The 21,273-nt window shown below is 47.1% G+C and overlaps 1 protein-coding gene across 1 annotated transcript; it reads right to left on the bottom strand.

Moving 5' to 3' along the window:
• Positions 1-1,719: 1,719 nt before the first annotated feature.
• Nrn1 (neuritin 1) lies at positions 1,720-10,355 on the bottom strand. The gene is made up of 3 exons (XM_052156701.1): positions 10,128-10,355; positions 6,078-6,222; positions 1,720-2,859 (listed from the first exon to the last, which is right to left on the bottom strand). Exons 1-3 carry the CDS (start codon positions 10,180-10,182, stop codon positions 2,631-2,633), a joined length of 429 nt encoding a protein of 142 aa, XP_052012661.1. The 5' UTR covers positions 10,183-10,355; the 3' UTR covers positions 1,720-2,630.
• Between the last annotated feature and the right edge of the window lie 10,918 nt (positions 10,356-21,273).

The raw sequence follows: 21,273 nt of genomic DNA, 5'->3' as shown, positions 1-21,273 counted from the left end.
GGAGAGCACTCGGAACCTCGCGCTGAGCAAGGGGTTCCAGAGAAGGAACCCCGTTGTGTGAACAAATCATCTCGCCCCATCCCGCCCCCTGGGCCCTTCTGTCTCCTCCCACACCATCGCCTACTTGGGTCTTATAGGAGGAGATGGACCTAGTGGGAAACTCGCTTCGGGGAGGGGATGGGGGAAGGAGGGGCTCTAGTCCTTCTTTACCTCTTAAGCCAGCAGCGACACAGTACTGGCTTCATTTCCTAAAACTAGGAGATTGTAGGCACTGGATCGTCCCTAATTCTCAAAATATTATGGAAAACAAAACAAAATAAACAGAATCGGATGAGACCCTTCCCCCCCCCTTGTATTCATTGAAAAGACTGGTATATTTGAGACAAGCTTAGATGCTTTCATTTTTTTAATGTTAGCCATTGTGTTTTGGTTGGTCATCTGTATACTTAAAATACCACCGGAATGAAATTAACAAATCCCACGGCTTTCCAAAATAATGACCGACCCGGAACGGGGTGGGGGGGGGGAGCACCCCTGCCCTGGCTGCAAGATCTGCTTTGGTTTGGGCTGAGATCCAGCTCTAGCGAGGAGGAGGGGTTGGGGGCGGGGAGCGGGTGGAACAGTTCCCTAGAGTGGCCCCGCGCGGCGCGTGCGTGAACCGGAGCCCGTAATGTGATGTACGCTGCCATTAAGAATCCATGCAGCTCCCAGCGCTCGGGGCGCAAGGACGCATGTGTTGCTGGAATTCAATCCGTGGGGGGAATGCAGATTGGACTGCGACCCACTGGGTTTGATTTATGAACGGTTACACTAGCGATTGTTTACACATTGCATTTCAGAGTCCCGGCACACACACCTTCCCCGCCGCGGGCTGCGGGCTGCTGGGTGTGGGAGCCTGCTTCAGAGCTGGGATCGGCCGTCATCTTTCTTCTGCCCCTCCATGTTCCCTGGGGAGCATCCACAAACTCCCTCCCAACCCTACCTTCAGTGAAATCAGATTTTGATGTCAATGAATCCAAGAGCTTATGTGTAGTATGTGTAGTTCTCCGTCCCCACAGCCTACCCCATGACTGCAGACCCAGGGAGGACCTGGGTCTCGACTGTGGCTATCAACTTATTTTTAAGGCTATGAAGGAGCCTATAAATAGCAAAGGTGGAGGCAGATCTACTGGCAGATCAATAGGGCCCGTCTCCTCGCCATTTCAATTGTGCTGTCTTATTAATTATGAAAGGATTCGCCCAGTCCTCGCCTCTCTGTCCCTCTGAGGAGGCCTTAATGGCGGTTCCTTTGCACCTGCCTCTAGTCACCACAGAGGAAGCTGCGTGTGGCTGTTAGGGCCCAGCCCGCAGGAACCGTGGTTAAGGTTCCGGCCCACCTGGGGCCCGAGCAGCGGCTGACCACTGGCTTTGTTTCTGTGTGTGCAAGACCGGGTCCTCCAGTGCTTGTAGTAAAAGGCCTTGCTCTTAATTTGAAAACGATTTTCCTTCCCCCCCCCAAATATAAGTGGAATCTGTGAGTTATAGCCAAGTGTCCTAACTAATTAGGGTCCCCATGAAGTCAGCGGGTCATCCAGATAGTTGGTGAGCAGGTGAATTTATCATTCCCCAAGAATTCTGAAATCTCGACAGAGGAAACAAAACGACACCCCATTTCAAACAATAACTTTTATTTTATACTTCTCTATACTTTGTAGCAAATTTTTGCTGAATTTAATTTATAATAAACTTTTTAAATTACATCTCTCTCTTTTTTTTTTAAAATCAAGGCTCTTTTATGTCAAAATCTTTTTTTTAAATTCTATTTTAGATTTAACATTGATTACCCCCATGTGATCTATACCGTTGGATATTCAGGTATTACTGTATGTGTAACAGCTAAAACAAGAGAGAGGAGGGAAAATAAAGGCAGTGGACCTGAAGGAGGCATCGACAATAGCAGGTGAAACCGGCCCCTCGTGACCATAGCAGCATCTCTTCTGACGACCTGTCCCACTATACCCAACCTCTTTCTCTCTCTCACTCTTATCCTTGAAAATGCAAAGCCCACACTCCTGTGTTTTCGCTTTCCTGGAGGAGAAATGTGCAGTGGAAATGATCAAAACAAGGTACTGTGGAAGAAAGACGTGAGCGCGATTATTCACCAGATGATTCCCACGTAGACACCACTCGAACTCATTCCCCTGGCCTTCTCCTCTCCTCGCTTTCCCATTAGGAGGAGCCCATCATTTTTCATGTTATCAACATGATTAATATAGTAGGTGGCCCAGGGCCATTCCTGAGATTCTTTTGCCAAAAAAAAAATTAAATTAAAAAAAATTAAAAATGGGGGTGAGTTTGCCGTTTTCTTATTTTTGTGTGAAGACGGACTAAAGGTGAGGTCTGATTTTGGCTGTGCTTGCTTGCTTACTGATCGGTAACATTTGGCAAATAAAACATAAAGAATCAAACAAAATTTCAAAAAGAAAGAAAGAAAAAAGAGAGAAACAGGATTTCCCACAATCCCATATGAATGTTTTCAACATCACAGAGAATCACAACGTCCTCAGAGAACGAATGGCTCTTCCTCTCGATTTCCGGGAGCATGGAGTGAGTGTGGGTGGGTGAGCGGAGGGGGGGACCCGGTTCCGCGCTCAGAAGGAAAGCCAGGTCGCTAAAGCTGCCGAGAGAGACACCAGGAGCACAGAAAGCGCCGGGAGCAGGGACCCCGCCGCCCCGTTGCCGCTGCCGCAGAGTTCGAATAAGCTGCCTTGGATGTTGAGGTTTTTCGATTCTTTTCTCAGTTTATCCCACATATCTTTCGCCCCTTCCTGGCAATCCGTAAGAGCTGTGACCGTGCAGCTGTGGAAATCCTCCCAGTATCTGGAGAGGAACGGAACAGAACAGAAGGAGTAGCATCACTTTGGGTGCAGGAGGACCCTAGGTCTGCGCCCCGGGTGGCTGCGTCCTCTCCAACCTTCCTGGGCATCTGCTCCCCACTCACCCACCATTTCTCAGACCTGTTCTGAACTGAGTAACGTCCTGCCCGTTCTTTGGCTCACCCCAGAAACCTGGTCACAGGGTGTGTGAGCCTCTCTTCTCCCCTCCCCCTCAGATTTTCCTAGTCCGGTGCCAAGAGGGGACCTGACAGCCAGGAGCGGGGTCACACCCGCTGCTTGGCGCAGGCACCACAGCCTGCGCCAACAGATTGCTCACCCTCCTCCGGGAAAGCTAAGAAAACAGCACTAAGCCTTGCAAGCTGCGGCCCATTAATGCCTCTTAGCTCGCAAGATGGGCGACTTGCTCGGAGCCAGGCCCTCCCCCCTCTTGGCTTCTCCCATTCTCCTCCCCCTCGCCCCTTCTGTTTCCCTCCTCTCTGCGCCGCGGTCCTCTCGCCTTCGCCCTGCTTCTCTCCCTCCACCCAGCCCCCACACCTTCCTTTTGTTTCCAGTTTCTCTTCACCGTGCTCCCCCTTTTTTCTTTTCCCCTATCCTCCGTTTCCCCATTTTCCTTTCCGCGTTTTCCCCACTAGCTTCGGGTCATCCGAGGCCATCCCGCCTTTCAACAGTCCCAGTGCTCCAAAGGCGTCGGGAGCCCCCGCCTCCTCGCCTCTCCCCTGCGTTCCTGGTCGGTGAGTGTGAAGTGTCTGGGAACCTGAGCGGGCGCAAGAGCCTCCTCCAGTTCTTGTAAAGCCCTGTGCTCCCGATCTGCGAGCGGGGTGCTTCCTCTAACTTCCTGTCTAGCCTTCTTCATAGGTTTGAAACCCAGGAGCTTCGCTCCTACCTCCTCCGGGTTGTAGCACCCATTTCTCTAGAGTGGGCAAGTTGGGACCTCTGCAGTTGCCCCTGGGGCAGGGCTTGTGATCCCCCTACCTCTGGTCAGTTCCCAAACCAACTCAAGTAACTCAGCTTCCCCGCCCCCCCTTCCCCGCTACACACACGCACACCCTCTGCTCAGATTCAGCCCCGCCCCCACAACCTTCATCCAACCCCTTCCCCCCCCCCCGTTTCTTTTTTATTGTCCCCTTTCTGCTGGAAACCCAAAATAGATTCCGAAACTAAATATAATCCCAAGGCGTGATCGATTCCTAAGGCCCTGGCTGTCTCCTTTCGGAGCTGGGTCGATCTGCCGGTCTGGTAACTCCGCTTTGGTTCGCATTTCGCCCCGACCCTGACATCCGCATCAGTAGCCACTCTTAGCAGTGTGGTTGTTTGTTTTGGTTGGGGGGTTTTGTTTTGTTTTGTCTTAGCTCTTTCCTTTTTCGTTCGCGTCGGGACTGTAAGCTTGTTGAAGGCAAGCTTACCGTCTGCTTCCACTTCTAACCTGGCTTCTGGCCCCGTCACGAGTTGTAAATTCTAGCTGGAGTTCCTGGAACTCGGGGCTGTCTTCTAGGGACCTTCTCTATTCTCTGAGTTATTAGGGCTCGGGCGACTTGGGCACGGGACTTTCCGTTTCCACAATTTATAACAAATACCAACATTTACAGACCCTGCAAGGCCCAAGGGACAACTGATCTGCAGAACTCCAGAGTATATCGCACCTGGGCAGCCAAGGACACACACACTGCTCCTTACTTTAGGTATCCCAGAGAGGAATAGAGCACTTCTGGGATGCTCTGGGGTCTGGAGAAGGGCAAACACCCACCCTGGGCTTGGAAAGGTGGACTTCACCCACTTGCTGAGCACTGTTAACTGAGTGGGGTCTGGATCCAGCTGCCTGCAACCTCAGGGACCCTAACCGTCCTCACCTTCGCTTGTCTATGTTTTCCAGGACCTTAGTCTTGCAAATAAATAAATAAATAAATAAATAAATAAATAAATAAATAAATTTGCTGGGAATATACCCCGTTTTAGCAAATGCTGGAGGGTCTTGGGTTATAGAAACCTGTCCTGCCTTTTAGGTTCATTCTTATCAGATGTTTGAAATTAAATGCCCCCCCCCTCCAATCCTGTTTTCTTATAGCAAAATACCAGCCACTTACTTCTTGGAGTTTCTAGTCGGTACTGAGGTGTTTAAGAAAGTTTATAGGAAGATGGACACCCCACCATCTGATCACAACTTAAATGAATAACCCTCTTCCTTATTTAGGGAAAGAGGAGCCACTCGTGACAAGGGAAATGGGAACTTCAACCTCTGGGAACAAAGAATGCTTCGGTTTTATTGCAAGGGCCTTTTGTGGAATGGTCGAACACAGCTGTTCCCCCCCCCCCCCCCCCCCCCCGCAAAGGGACAAGAAAATGTGCATTGCAGGAGATGAGAGCATTTCTGAGGGCTGCAGCGGCTAGGATGCAGAGGTTCACGGCAGTGGGGGCTTTCCTGGACACCCCACCTACTGCCAGCTGCCGTCATTTTAGTCCACTACTAAGAAAACACCCAGCCTGGCAGTGAAGGCTTCTCTCCAGGGTCTGTAACTGCCCTTGACTAGGGAGATCTTAAATATGGGGAAGGGTGGGTGGGGGTGGTGGGAGCAAGGAGGTTGGCTACTCAAACCCGGGCAATGGGCTAGCAAAGCCTGCCAAGCCCTCAAGTCACTGACACAGAATATGGTTTCAGACTTTACCCCACGGAACAGGGAGACTCTTCCTCCCTTCCTGCACTTGGTGTCTATGTTGGTATGTTTTGGAGGGGCTTTGCCTTTAAGTACATCTAGTATTACCCCAACTCTCCTTAAAGCAGAATCAACTGTTCAAGAGTACTAGGCAGGCTGCCCACTCACAAGAAAAGATCGGAGATGATCTCAAAGGAAAGATTTTTGTGTGTGTGTGTGTGGAGCAAGAAACTGCTAAACTGCCACTTGCCTTGGGTCCAAGCCTGTTGGGTGCAGGCCTGCAGGGGTGGAAACCTTAGGCTAGTGGAAGATTTTCTTAGCTCGTTTCAGGCCACGGAGTCCCCTTAGAGGGGGTGCAGACTCTAAACCAAGGCACTGAGCCCGAGGGCAGCCTTGGCTAGCAGGCAGAAAGGCACAGATCAAGACCAGCAGATTATTGAGCAAGGAGGGGGGAGGGGAGGACAGAAGATGAGGGTGGGGAGTGGCGTGTACTCTGACCTCAGCAGAGCCAAGGGCAGCAGAAGGGAAAGCCTGGGTCAGAGAGGACACTTACGTGCACACAGTCTTGATGTTCGTCTTGTCGTCCAGGCCCTGCGGGTAGTTGGCCATGCTGTCGCCCAGCTTGAGCAAACAGTCTGAAAAGCCCTTAAAGACTGCATCGCACTTGCCCGCTGCTCTCACGGCCTGCACCAGGTAAGCTGTGGGGAGGAGGGGACACCAGTAAGCATCACCGCCACTCTGCCCCACTGCTGACCCTAAGGTTCCCCTCGGGTGGTCTCTTTCCCATCCAGCCCTGTGGCCCAGCAATGACCTATTTGCATTCGGTCCACCTCTGGTGCAGATGGAGGGATCCCAGCGAGCGAGCGAGCGAGCGAGCGTGGGTGGGCGAAGAGGGGCAGCAGGGAGCTGAGTCCATTTATTTCCTCCAGTCCGCACCCAACTGCGCTCCATTTCTTTTTCTGTTTTCATCGCCCCCTCTTCTCACCTCCCTCATCTCCTCTATTACTCTTTTTTCCCCCTCACTCCCTCCTTGTCTCTCAACACTTCCTCCAGCAAAACCCTGTCACGTCTCGCGGTGCAATCTTCCATTTTTGTGGTGACAGAGGAGGTCTGAGAAACAGTGTGCTGGGGACGAAAACCGTCCGGGAAAGGTGGGAAGGCCGAGGTTATGCAGCTGAACCAGGCGCCACACCCCCAGAATAGCCATAGGGTACTCGGATCTTTGCCAGGTGCTCAACAAATAATTGCTGAATGAACGAACGAACGAATGAATGAATGAATGAATTGTCTTTGGAAGACCGCAACGGCCAAGGGAAGAGGATATTGATTATTATTATTATTATTATTATTATTATTATTATTATCCAGCGAGGAGTCTTGCTTGTGAAACTCTTAGGTGCATCTCTAAATGCCCAGGGACTTAGCCGGGGTGAGGATTGGTCTCAGTAGCTGTGTGTGTGTGTGTGGCCGCGCGCACACGCGCCCTGTTTTCTCTTTGCTTCTCTGCATCTCTCACCTTTGCACACCCCATTTATACCTCTGGAAACAGCCAGATCAGACCTTTCCTCTCCAGGTTGCAGTCAGGATGCTAGGGGCCCAACAAGCTGCAACCTAGGACCCCGACAGTGGTGGGGAGGGGGTTGGAGCAGATAGATAGAAGTTGTGGCAGAGGCAGTGGGGTAGGGGGAAAAATCTGGTCACACTGAGGTCTTAGCTCCCAAACTCAAGCCAACCAATCTCGGAGGCGGTGAATTTAAGAGCTGCTAGGTTCCAGGCAGGCCAGCGCAGCTCAAAACCCAGTTCTTCCCACCTGGTGGCTAACAAACACCCAGTGTACCCGAAGGGCTAGAGAGAGGCGCAAATCTCCTCTGTAAGGACAGGGAAGGGGAAAAGGTGAATTCCAGAATGGAAATAGGCCATGGGGCTCTAGGGTGTAGCACAGGTCTCCTTTGCCTCCATCCCGGTGTGAAAACTCCCCGAAAGGATAGATCGCCTAGCACCCTCAGTCTGAGGCAGCTACCTGTCCCTGAACGTCAAGCTACTGCAGACTCCAGGGAAGGTGACCCAGTCAGCCGCAGCCAGCCGAGAGCTGCGTTTGGCAGATTGCAGCAGGAAGAGCTAGGCGGGACTAGTGCTTTCTAATCCGGAACGGGAAGCTCTGCAGAAGGGAGAGAGGTTAACTTCCACCTCAGCTGGGGGCAAACACACAACCTTCCGTAGACCCAGACTCTCCTTCACGCCGATTTAAAAAACGTTTGGCACTATAATAAAAGCAAAATTTAAACACTAACACCATGTCTTATGAATAAATAAATCGTTTTACTGTAGCTCGGTCACGATGACAGAACTCCCATTTAGCTTCCTCTATAATGTATGTTACACACATGCCTTTGCAAAAGGAAAACAAAATGCAACCTAGCCTCTCTGGCCGCAGGCCCTTCCACACTCATTGCTTCCCCCCACCCCCTCCCAAATCGGTGTCCGACTTTAAAAGAGGGGCTGGGGCTTTCTGGAGGCGGGAAGCCTTCCTGTCACTTTATTTTTTCCAGGCGTTGCTGGAGCAGACCCTGTAGGGCGCATGTGTGTGAGCGTGTGTAAAATACGAATTCAGGAACATTTCTGGAAATGTGGAAATTGTGGCTTCTAGAGATCTAGCTTGCACTGGAAAGCCGGAAGCAGTGCGCAGGACAGAGGTTGCAGGCACAAGCCTCTGCGCACCTCGGTCGAGTCCCAGTCCTTCCTGAGCCCGGTTTCTGTAAGCCCCAGGCAGGCACCAGACTTATCTCCTCTACATCCCGATCCAGTGCGGTTTCCATTTGCTCATTCATTTCTTGGGCCTCTCTCATTCATTCCAAAGTTCCTCATTCGTTCTCCATCCTCTACTTCCCCGCCCCTCCCCAACCCCCACACTTCTTGCCAAATGTCAGTAATTTGGGACAGCTTCTATCCATGAATTAATAAAGACTGAGGCTCTGATGCAAAAAAGGTAGACCTCTGGCAACATATGCATTTTAATTCCACTATGAAAAATTTGGTCATTTTCAGGCTGAGGTTAATCAAATGCATCTCTTTTGCAATTACTGTTTCATTATTTTCTATTCTCATCTACTAGGAAAACAAGAGTCCCCAAACATCCTCCAGGTGAAGCCCCTATCTGAAAACATTAGCTGTTTCTTAATCTATGAACATTAGTCATCTAACTGCAAAATGCCACACTCACTTATTTCTAACACTTAAAGAATTTGCTGCCCTTGGGATCCACGTCCTACGAGTGTTGCAGCTCTTTGAGCTGAAGTCCAAGGCACAAAACCACCAGATACAAAGGATTAAGTCATTTCCTAAAATTAAAGGAAAAGCCAACATCCCAATGCATGCTCCTTGCTTTGCAAAAGCCCAGTTTCTGCAAAACAATAAACAACCAAAAAAAGAATTTCCCCAAAGCAAATTCTCAAGATCACGTCAAATGCATATGGACCTCCGATGGAAAGAATCAGTTTTCATGTTCCGAGAGCCCCAATTTCTCTATATTTCTTATGAAGAAAAAAAATGTTAAGTATTCCTTCTCTTGTCCCACACAAATTCCCTGACGCACCCCTGAAATGCTGCAAGGATTTGTCTGTAAAGAATGCTATAGCCTGGCACGAACAGTTTCCTCCATCTCCAGGATAACCACTGGAGATTTTCTATTTTTTTCCTTTCGTCCATTCTATTAATAAGCTGCGTTACTCTCACTTTTCAGTTACATTAATTAATGTTTCCATACGGTATCAGATAAGTGGATTCACTAGTACTCAAAACATTTGCATTTTGGATGAAAAAATATGAACTTAAAAAAAAAAAACCTTCCCAACAGTGTAGCTGAGACTCTACATTCCTTAACATAAAATGGGGGGACTAAGTCAATCCATCCATGGACCGCCGCAAACAAAAATAACAAACACACGAAAAGACTTATTGCAAACACGTTAAACCACTTTCCTGTATAAAAATAATAGAGATGCTAATCTGCAAAATCACAGACACACATGAGCCTGGAAAAGTATATCAGTGCATATTTGGCTGATTTATCCTTCTCGGAGTAGTCTGCGGTGCCGGAGCAAACGCTGCAGCTAGGATATAGGGGGAGGGGCAGGGGAAGGACAAAGTTCTAAATGCTGCAGTTTGAGGGTAGCCTTAGAATATCTTTGCTTTCTGCGTATAAACTTTTCAGCCCTAGCTGCCTAGGCATCTTATTCCCGCCTTCACCTTTCGACCCCTCAAGATAGTATCTTGCAGTATAGCAGGGGGCAAATGCTACGAGCGCTCAAATCCTGTTTTAACCCCAACGAGGGAGGAAAAATTGAATGTGCGCTTTGGAGAAAAGGGGGAAAACCCCCTTGGAAAATAGCCGGTCACACACACACACTTTCCTGCAGAAGAAATCTCTTTCTTTAAGAAAACCAAGCCAGGACTCCAGAGTCCCCAAAAGCGAATGCCCCGACCCCCCGTGTGTCTGCAGAGCTTTCTGCAACCAGCGGCAGATGCCGGCTAGCAAGTCTCCTTAGGCGCCTCTGGGGCAGGCAATCTCCCGTCGCCTACCAAGCCCTACCGGGCGGCCACTTACCTATTTGCACCGCGAGGATCAGTGAAATATATCTGCCGTTCAACTTAAGTCCCATCCTACGTTTAGTCAAACCATTTGCGACCGCAGACCTTTAAATAGTTAGTTTAGAGAACGCGGGGGAAAGCTGAAAAATAGGCATTGCCAACAAGTTCCGGGAGCGACAGTGACTTTATGCACTGGGAAGGCAGAGGGAGGAGAGAAAGAGAGGGAGCGAGGAAGAGACCGAAAGAGAGCGAGAGAGTGAGAGGCTGGGGGGGGGGAGCTGGGAATGGTTCACTCCATTAGGAGGGGGCGGAGGAAGTACATCCTCACGCCCACGAGCAGGCCTGACGTGGGGGATGACACGGATTGATTTTTTTTTTTTTTAATATAGACACCTTGGTAGAGAATCACCATTTATAGTCATAAGACTCTGGAATTAATCAGATATCTCCAATTAATGTGAGATCTCAACGAAATCTCGCCTCTCTGGGGTGACCGCTTCTCATCCCGGTGGCCACCCCCGCCTCCTCGTTCCAGGGGCCCCCAGCCCCGCCCCCTCCCTGCGCAGAATCGGGGCTCCCTCTCCTCTCCCCGCCCGGAGCCGGGGAGTCCTGGCGCGCCCACTCGATTGTTCAACCCGCTCCCTCCCTTACGGGCGCCAAAAGGAACCCAGACACTTCCAACCCTGCAGAGGTTTGAGCAGCTTCGGGGGAGAGAGGGGAGAGACGCAGCGGAGTCGAATCACCCCTCCCTCGCCCTCAGCAGTGTGCAGACCCTGCGCTTGCCTACCCTCTTTTTCTCCAACCCCGCGGCTGAGCTGTAGGCGCAGCCTTGAGCGCGTGAGCACACAACCCGGCCCCCAGTACACGCACACACTCACAAAAGCGCACGCCCCGCAGCGGAGCCGAGCGCCCCCGAGCTCGCCCGCACACTCTGCACGCGAGCGCGCGTACACGCCCAGGCCCCGGGGGTTCGTTCTGCACACACGGGGGCCCCAGAAATAGACTCCGCGTGCCCTCTTGTGAATGTCGCTATTCGTGACGCTCACCCACCCGAGGGGCATCTATACCAGGCTTAGAGACACCTATTTTAGGGGGTTGGGAAGGCTATCCAGCAAGAAGCCTAGGCTAAGGTGATTTTTGGATTCTAGTGATCTACAAATTCTTAGCGCTTTAGGAAATTTCCAAGGCAAGCTCTGGTGTGCAAGCTCTTTTCTGGGAGCCTCCTGGGGTCATTTGTATTGTTGCACTGACATGTTCACACGCACCCACGTCCATCACGTACACACACACACACACACACACACACACACGCAACGCAATCCAGACCCCACACACCTGAGCTGTTTTTCTTTTTCTTTTTCTTTTTCTTTTTTTCTTTTTCTTTTTCTTTTTTTCTTTTTCTTTTTCTTTTTTTGATGATCCAGCACTGACTGCAGCAAAGATATATCTCTTCAGCTGCGTTTGTGCAAGGTCCTGTAGTGGATCGTATAAGGTGGGAAAATAACAAGGGCTACTGCTTAAATAAATTGTTTTTATCTTTTTCCTCCTTTTTCTGCAATGCACCACACCCTCTTTGCCCAGTCTGAATTCTGGCGTCTTTAATCAAATGTTGAAGGCCCGCACTGGCCAACTGTATTACTTAAGCCAATGAAAAGATAAGCGAAAAGGAGAAAATAAAAGAACCTTTATATTTTACAAGACTGCAGGGCGACTGCGTAAGGCTATTGAGTTAGTGGCAGAAATGAAAGGGGATTAGGGAGATGGGCCTTCTTTAATTTGCCTTTCGAAGTCCCTGCACTGGTAACCCACACAGCCATCTGTGCACACAGACTGAGTGAGGGAGAAAAGGGTGCAAAACGGGAGTCAGGTGACGGCCGGTGGAGGAACTGAGGAGGACCGTGAGGGTCTCGTCGCACCAAGAAGCTGAAGAGCGCACACCAAAGGGACCCAAGCCCGCAGCAGTGCAGAACCGCGGAACCCGAGGCAGGCCTGCTGGGCTGTAGGGGCGGAGCCACGTCCCTGCCCCTGGTGATGTCAGTGGTGGGTGGGCGGGGCAGCGGGGGCGCTCTTTCTTGGTGTCCAAGGGCCCAGTAGAGGTGTCAGGAGTTTCTGGCCCCAGTGTTCCTAGGCTCCCAGAAAAGCAGAAAAGGTGGGCGGGAAGGAGGCGGGGCAAAAACGGGTGGCGAGCTGGGGGCGTCCTTCGGATCCTCCCCCAACGCTCTCCAATGGTAGAGAAGGGGCTGGCTGGGGGCGGGACTTCAAGCTTGGAAGCCCTTTCCCGTACTCGCTAGTCCCTTCAGGGTTCCACGCACAGGGCCACCGGTTTCCCCCTCTTCCACCCACGTCCGTGGCTCTGAGCCGAGTCCTCCTGTCTCCGATCCAAAGTTTCAGATCCGGAGTACCGGGGCATTTACATTTCGTGCCCTCAACGTCCTTGCCTTCCTTTCTCCCGCTCACTTATCGGGACCTTCTAGGACATTTTTAGTGGGTGCTCTGGGATCTTCCCTACGATGTCCTTTCTTACTCGGAACCAGAGGCTTTAGGTGTGAGGAGGCTGCATTGAAAGACTAGATCGTGCGCTCGAGGGCAGGCGGTTGCAGTCCCACGCGCGCGGTGCGTAGATTCGGAACCCGCTGTGCCCTGCCACCTGGGTCGCCTGGGGTCTTTTCCTTTACACTGGCCCCCTCTACTTCCTGGCCTCCCTTTCCTGGTACAAGGCTTTAAAAAGTGAAGCAAGAGGCTGGCAGAGGTACAGTCCATAAATAATGCGGGGGAATGAATAATTGAAAGCAGATGCTAACGATGTTTTTGTTTTTTGAAATTTCTAACCTTTTTAAATCACAGGCCATTCTTCAGTCTAGGCCCAGGAAGCCATCATTTCTTCCTACTTCTTAACCAAAGGGTAATAAAAGCCAAGATTGGCAATTCATGGGCAAGGGTGACTGAAATCACAGGTATCCATCCATGGTTGGGGGTGGACTGGAGAACATTTCTTTTATTAATTTGGAAAGTCTATTCATGCCATACTTAACGTAAAACATAACCCTGTCCTTCACACGACCTTGGCTGTCCCTAGGAGGTTTGGGGTTGCTTTCTCCCAATCGGAAAACAAAGAGGACAGGACTATGATGGGTTTCCAGAGGATCCTCAGCTTCGACTTTTCATGAACCGGGTCTTTCCTAGAATTCCACGGACGTGTCTGTAAGAGGGAAGGTCCAACCCAGAGCATAGTATCCAAACAAAAATGTCTGTCATGGGTCAACAGGGGTAAAGAACATTTCCCCTTCAAATAACTAATTTTCTAATGCAGTTCAGGAAGTTAAAAAAAAAAAGTCCTTGGTGCTGTTTGGGTCTTCAGGCTGAACGTAAGAAGCGCCAAATGTTGGTGTGTGTAATAAAGTAACAGGCAGGCAGAATTCCTTTTCCTTGAAGCATCCAGGCTCTCTCTCAATTCAGGCTGTGCCACTCCGGTTTGGCTGACCAGTTTATGAGTTGATTTCCCTGTTTCCTTTTACTCCATCATGCACAGACTTCCCAGAAGTTGCCATCTCAAGACACACCCCCTTGGAATTGTTTGTGAGAGCAATCGCCAGGGCCAGTGGGAGATTCCATCTCTGTCTTCTAGGCCAGGAACAAAAGCTGGTGGTGTACTAGGATTGACCCAGCAACACGTCTCTCTCAAATTCAATCTGTCATTGTTTTTAACTTTCAACTAAAACCTTTAATCAAAGTATGAATGTAAATATGTATTGCTAGTTCTTTTCATTGAAATAACTAAACCATATTTAAACTAGGAGGGATGTGAATTTGCATATGGTATTATGTCATTTAAAGGCCCAGTAAACTCCATAGAAGGTGGGGGATGATGGCATTTGTCACTTGTCTCTCATATGCAAAGTGTGTATATATGTGCACACTTGTCTGATGCACACTTCTCCGTGTGTGTGTGTGTGTGTGTGTGTGTGTGTGTGTGTGTGTGTGTCTGTGTGTGATTAAAGCAGAAGGGGAGACTGTGTGAAAAAGAAGGTGAGTCAGTGTATAGGGACAAGAAGGGTTAATAGCGGGGTGAATGAATATGAACTAAACACAATGATTACATCTGTTAAATGTCCTGATGAAACCCATTATCTTGTATGTGAAAGAAAAAATGAATTAAAAAATAGAAAGGATCCCTGTTAGGAGACCTTTTTCTATCCTCACACTTACTCCCTGGTAAGGTGACTATTTCAAAAGTCAGTGACACCTTTAGTCTTGAAATCTATGGTTTACTGAGGAAACTTGGTTTTCATGCAGACATTTGGATTCCCAAAGTAAATGCTCTCCTCTTTTAAACAAGCTTTGTTGCGTGGAATGTAGATAGAGAAGGATTCACAAGTCAAAGATGTGAGAATGTGGAGATGATCATGAGGAGGTGATCATCTCCATGGTTCCTCTCCACACTGGACCCGCTGGCATTAAAGAGTAAGTGTGATTTGGGTTCCAGTGTGTGATCCTTGGGCAAGAAGGAGCGGAGGTATCGCTGACACAATTAAACCCGAGTGGCACTTTGATGTTGTGTGAGCTCTGATCTCTGACAGGAGACTTGTGTGTTGGATGCAGAAGGGTCGTCTTCTTGGGTGGTGGTCTATCCCAGAGTGTTAGGGGCCATGAGGCATCTCAAGTTTGCTCCACAGCATCAGGAAAGGATTGCTAGAACAAAGGCAAACACATTGCATGGGGAAAACACAGTAAAATGTTGGGAGTTGGAGAGAGTGAAAGGGGACTTGAGTTCTCTGTTTTTCCCTGGTATTTGTTTTCTTTAATGTTCATTGTTATTTTGAAATAAATTAGTTAAAAAAATCAATTCTTCATAGTTATGGGGTTTGCTACAGTTTTCATAATGTTGGTGTGTCCCTCAGTGGCTCTTGTATTGAAATTTAATCACTGAAGTGAGATATTAAAAGAGGGGCAACTTAATGAAACTATGGTGTTCAGAGGCATGGCCTTTGGGAAGTGATCAGGATCTGGTAAGGTCACCATGGTGATTCCATGAATGAATCTACTACTAGGTTCATAGAACACACACACACACACACACACACACACACACACACACACACGAGGACACACACGTACACACCACATACATTCTATAAACACACACACATACTTTATACTCTCTCTCTCTCTCACACACACACACACATACACACACATACACACAAACAAAAGTAACTTTTATTCATCTGGTTTATTGTCACTGGGGATGGAGTTTTACTACTGAATAAGCTCGCCCTTTCTAGAGCTCTTTCTGAACCCTGGCTGGCTGGTTCAACTTAGCTGTTCCTGCTCAAACTCTTCTTCAAGATGACTGACTGATTCAATCTGGATTCTCGCAGCTTCTCACTGAATTGCTGTGCTTGGCCTCCTACTAACTCTGGCAATCCACAGTAATCTTCTGGTTCCTTCTTATCCTCTGGCTCGTTCTGTCTTCACCTGTGTCTAGCTTGTTCTCTCTTTCACCTGTCTCTGCAAAACTGTCTCTGTAAAACCTGCCTCTGAACTCTTCAAACTGAACTACCATGAACTCCACTCTACTGCACTGTCTCTCAACTCACTGCCTCAACTTCACTGACTGACTAAAACTAAGAGATTTGTTTGCCTCTGTCTCCTGGGATAAAGGACACATCTGTATTCCAGCTGGATCACACAGACCTAGAAGGTCTTTGGATGTGGTCACTTTCCAGAGCAGCCATGTTACTGGATTAACAGTTCCCTACAATCTCTTACCACTGGTGCTCCATTTCATACGAGGTCTCTGCTTATAAAGAAGTATCCTTAGGTGTTTTGTTTACAGTAATGTAAATGTAAAAATGGACTTAACTGTCCAAAAACTTTGAAATACAAGTTACCGTATGAGATGAAGGACTTTTGTTTGTTGCTTTCTTGTTTTGAGACAGGATCTTAAAATAGATGGTTTGGAATCTACTTTGCATCTCAGATTGTCCCTGAAGGTGCCATTTTCCTGTGTTGTCCCTCTGTTCAATACAGTGGTTACTGTATTGAAATTTAATCACTGTAAGTGAGATATTAAGAGTGGTAAAAATGAAACTATGAGGTTTAGAGGTTGGACCTTTGGGAAATAATCAGGATCTGTTAAGATCATCACAATAATCCATACTGAATACTGTTAGCTTCATAGAGGGACTAATCATGTCACTTAGCCATATGACAAAGAGAGTGCTTCCTGAGTGCTAGGATTATAGGCATGCACAACTACATTCAGTTAGATGAAGATTAGGCCTTAAATAAGCATTAAAAAACTGTGAACTGAAAAATATTGTCAAGGTGGGAGGGACTGGGAGGAGATGGGGGCTGTGATCAAGATGTAAAGTAGGGCTGGGCTTGGTGGAGCATGCCTGTAATCCCAGCACTTGGGAGGCAGAGGCAGGTGGATTTCTGAGTTTGAGGCCAGCCTGGTCTACAGAGTGAGTTCCAGGTCAGCCAGGACTACACAGAGAAACCCTGTCTCAGAAAAAAACAAATAAAACAAAAAACTGGGAAAAAAACCCAAAAACCAAAAAGATGTAAGGTAAATAAATACACTAATGGAAAAGAGAAAAATATTGACAAATTTGACTATAATAAATGGAAAACTTTTTATCCATAGCATCTTAAGGAGAATGAAGAAATCAAATTCCAAACAACCATCAAAATTGGTGTCAAGATGGTGATTAGCACAGAGACACATAACTGGTCAAGGTGCAGAGAACAAGAGACTGGAATGATCAACCCTAAATGGGAGATCTATATTACAATCCCTCCTCCCAACACTCAGGGAGTGGAAAAGGATCAGGAAGATTATAAGAGACAGGGGCAGTGGATGACTATAAGAAAACTGTGTCTTCTAGACACAACAGGGCATTTCCATATGTGAACTCACAGTGGTTGTGGTAGAACACAGGAGACCGGCACAAGCTCAGGGCAGACAAAGCCCAGCTTGGAAGGGAAGATGGGCTGGACATCCTACCCCTAGGTGTGGCACTCTTGGCAATTGATAACCCACAGAGGGAGAGTCAGTTCTCCTTAAGAGTATGGCCTTTGGTAGGTTATTCGTGGAAAAGGAGTCTGGGAGGAGTTGCGGGAAAAGAGATGACTATGAATGAATATGATCAAAATACAGCACATGAAACTCTCAAAGGATCAATACACACACACACACACACACACACACAAATAATTGCTGTCATGTCCTAGGTATTTTTCACATGTTTCTGTAAACATTTTACATGGAATAATATATTAAAATCTCAAAAATATAAAAAAATTATTAAAGAATCTGAAAATTCTCCCAAACTATATATTTAAAAGCAATCCCCCAGCAATCAATTTCACTGGGGGTGGGGGAAGTAAATATAATTTAATCCAAAAATATAGTGAAATTGGTTCATATTACCTCCCACCCCCCTAAAGGAGCATCTCATGTGTATCATGTCCTAGCCACAGGGTGCAAGGATGACCCTCATGTGGTCCATCTCTCTTGGTGATTGCCACTCTGTGATCATGCAACTAGAGTAGGATTACCTCAGAGCATCAAAGCTGTGCTTTCCATGTCTCTCAGAACCGTGTTGACTGGCTGCAGCACTGGCAGTAATTTGGGTTGGTGTGGGCCCCTAGCCTGTGTCTCTCTGACTCTCTGTCTCCCTGTCTCCCTGTCTCTCTGTTTCTCGGTCTATCTCTTTGTCTCTCCACCTGTTTGTGTCCTCTACTTCTCATTTTCTCCAATGTGGAGCCCTGAGGGTGACCTTTGGGAGTCAAGTCTCTCCTTTAACTTGGAAGAAGAGATTGAGCTAACTAAACTTGGCTTGTCAGTTTTGGTAGACAGTGCCTTTACCTGCTGAGCCATCCCTTGGCCTCTTTTTATTTAACTGATGAGTTCTTTTCATTGTGGAGAAATATTTTGAAATTACAGTGGCATCTTTGTCCACACCTGCACACATCTCCATTTTTTTTTAAATAAAAAATCTGGGCAATCTTTGTAAAAATGCTACTGATATAAAAGCACTAGTTTATCTTTGTAATTTCAATTTCAGAACAATACCTCCTATTTAATTACATATGAACTCTACTGACAGCCTCACCATTCACTGTTTTATTTTCACCTTAGCTATTATTTTTTGTTATTCTATGTTAAAATAGCCCTCCTGAATGAGGTCAGATTGCCTTTGAATATATCTTTATTATTTCTACTCTAACTGAGTCACTTAACACAAAACATCTGGGACCAGAGCTGTGAGATTTTTCCTCCACCCACCAAAAAATAATGATAAACCCCAACTCCTCATCCCATAATTCAGTTTTCACATTATCTCCCTGGAGATAGCATCAGACCCCATAAGTTAAGGGCTCAACACCATACAACTCTTCTCTTTTCAGATGCCAATAGTGAGAGTTTGGTTGTCCACTATGCTTCTGACCAATTACCAATAAATTGAAAGTTACCTTGTTTCCCTTACTGGGATGTTGGCAAATTTGCAAGAGTGGCTCATAGAAGTCAGGGGAGGGGCGTTTTCTTACATTTATTTCTTTACCATGAAGGATAAATAGCCATATGGAATTGAGGAATGGGGCAAAGTCCATAGGAAGGAGTGTGTGCTTCCCTGCATCCTCCGCTGCCACTTTTTAGAAACTGATGAGCTGTTTTGCATCTGGTAAGCGTTTGCTACAGAGCTGCAATCATTTTTAATGGAAATCTTTGTGCATTTAGTTCAAAAGAATATTCCTCGGGCCACTTTTTCCCATAAGTGCGTATGAGTATCTATTGTATCAACCTCCCTGCTTGTGTTGTTTATATCATATTGAAGTTTTATGAATCCATTCTCTATGTTACCCAAACACGTGCTGAACACCCATTGTAATGGTTTTGTGTTTCTTAATTTTCCTATCAGTGTAGCCAAGTTTTGCACAAAGCTGCATTTTTTAGCTGCATTTTTAGCCAGTGAATGATACATGAGGTAACTCCTCATTGTGGTTTTGATTTGAACTCTGAATATGCCAAGTATTTTTCATATGCTTTTTGGTTCTTTATAAGCCATTTTTTTTTAAAAAAAGCTTATTTTATTTTTAATTGTGTGTGTGTGTGTGTGTGTGTGTGTGTGTGTGTACATGAGGGTAGATGTTCAGAGGTGTCAAAGGTGTGAAATCTTCTGGACTTGGAGTTACAGGAGGTTATGAGCTACCATGTGGCTGATGGGAATGAACCTCAGGTCATCCTAGAAGAGCAATCCATCCTCTTAACTGCTAAACCACCTCTCAGACCTCTTATAAGCTACTGTTTGAGAAATGTCTATTCGGGTCTTCGCCTGTGATTGTTTTTTAGTTTTTACCTTAATAACAAGCATTACTCTTTGTTTTTATTTTCATTTTGTATGTAGAGGTGTTTTGCTTGCATGTTTGTCTGTCTGTTACTTATGTGTGGTGGCTGTAGAGGTCAGAGATGATGGATGTCAGGTCTCCTGGAAAACAGAGTTACAGATGATTGTGAGCCTCCAGGTGGTGCTAGGAATTGAACCTGGGTCCTCTGAAAGAGCCTCAAGTGCCCTTAACCACTGAACCATCTCTCTAGTACCTTTGCCAATATTTTAATTGGGTTACGTTTTTCTTGCCATTGACTTTTGAGTAGCTTGGATACTGACTCCTTTTGCAAGTGTCCTGCTACTGCAGGCCATTGCTATGTATGTCTATGCTGCTATGCAGAGGCTTGTTAATTTGATGCAATTCTATTTGTCTATTTTTATTTGCTTTCTGTGTTCAGGGATTCTATACAAAACTGTTCAGGTCAACGACAAATAGATTTTCCCTTCTGTTTTGTCTCAGTAGGCTTAGATTCAGGGCTTACACTGATTTGGGGCCCTTTGAGTTCCTTTGATCTCTGTCCCTATGTGTGCTCGAAGGAAAGGTTGTGTGAGCACACAGTCACGCAACAGTTGCAGGTGAGGCAAGAGCAGATTTCATAATGGAGTCAGCCTTGCTGGAGTCTTGATGCTAGATTTCTCACATGAAGGACTGTATGGAGAAACAAAGCAAACACACACACATACACACACACACACAGACACACACACACAGACACACACACACACACACACACACACACACACACACACACACACACCTCTGCTGTGTAAGCTATTCTCTTTAAAGCAGCTGGGGCCTGAGCTACGAAATGCTTTATATTTGTTGCAGTTAACCTGGATCATCTGCATTCTGAGTTTCTGTACTGTGAAATCTCTTTCTTATTCTCTTTCCATTTTGTGTTGTCTGGAAAGAAGTTCCTATATTTAGATATTATTTTCACAAAGGAGAAGTATGTGACATCCATCTACAGAGACTGCACAGTGGGGAAGGGGCATGTCCCCCAGGCAGGTTATTTGTCTCTTTGTTATTTTTTTTTAATTTTTATTTTTTTGTTAATCTGTTCAGTTCTTCCTTCACATCTGTATGGATTGATACAGCAGATTCTCGAGGAGGAGGCTTTAGATTCACCCAGCTCTAGAAATGGCCATTTCTCCAGGGAGCTCTGGTTCCTTTTCCTGGACCCAGGAAACAGATCTGGATGGTAGGTGTGCTTGTTGCTGCTGAGGGACCGACCATGCTGTTTCCAGTCATGTCATCTGACTCAGTCAGAAGAGACATGGAATTGCGTGCATGCACACAGATCAGTAAATACTTTGCTCTGTGCCCATCTGTGCTTCCATTAAGCTAGACAAGAGTCCATACTGATGTCTCTGACTCTACTTGTCAGCACGGGGGTTATCCTCTCCCTGCTTGCTGCTTGGTCACCATCTTTTCCAACAGAGCAATAACTGACACCCACGTTCTGCCACCTAATCATTCCAAGACATGTGGGGGTGTCCGTGCTAACCTGAGTGCCCATGGGAAATAAAGTTCCACGGAAGGGTGGGTGGTGGTTTGACTTCTCTCAGTTCAGCTCCTTGGATCAGTGTCTTTCTCCCTCCACACCGTCAGTGAGATCTTGAACACTTGCCATATAATTAGATTCTCGTCCCAGTCTGAATTTCAGCCTGATAGTCCTTGACTTCCTAAATGATTTAAAAATTTTTTTTGCATGCATTAGGCTTTCTTTGTCATGTACATTCTATGTGTTTTGACAAGTGCAAATT

This window comes from Apodemus sylvaticus, chromosome 14 (assembly GCF_947179515.1).
Source record: "Apodemus sylvaticus chromosome 14, mApoSyl1.1, whole genome shotgun sequence".
Lineage (NCBI taxonomy): Eukaryota > Metazoa > Chordata > Mammalia > Rodentia > Muridae > Apodemus > Apodemus sylvaticus.
Note: the sequence above shows the minus strand (reverse complement) of the source record. Positions and strands in the feature narration are given on the sequence as shown.

What these genes read in the sequence shown, in the direction of transcription:
- Nrn1 (XM_052156701.1), bottom strand. Translation starts at nt 10,182, where the DNA reads ATGGGACTTAAGTTGAACGGCAGATATATTTCACTGATCCTCGCGGTG. An exon ending in GATCCTCGCGGTGCAAATAG is followed by an intron (nt 6,223 to 10,127) that starts GTAAGTGGCCGC and finishes TCCTCCCCACAG; the next exon opens with CTTACCTGGTGCAGGCCGTG. An exon ending in AACATCAAGACTGTGTGCAC is followed by an intron (nt 2,860 to 6,077) that starts GTAAGTGTCCTC and finishes GTTCCTCTCCAG; the next exon opens with ATACTGGGAGGATTTCCACA.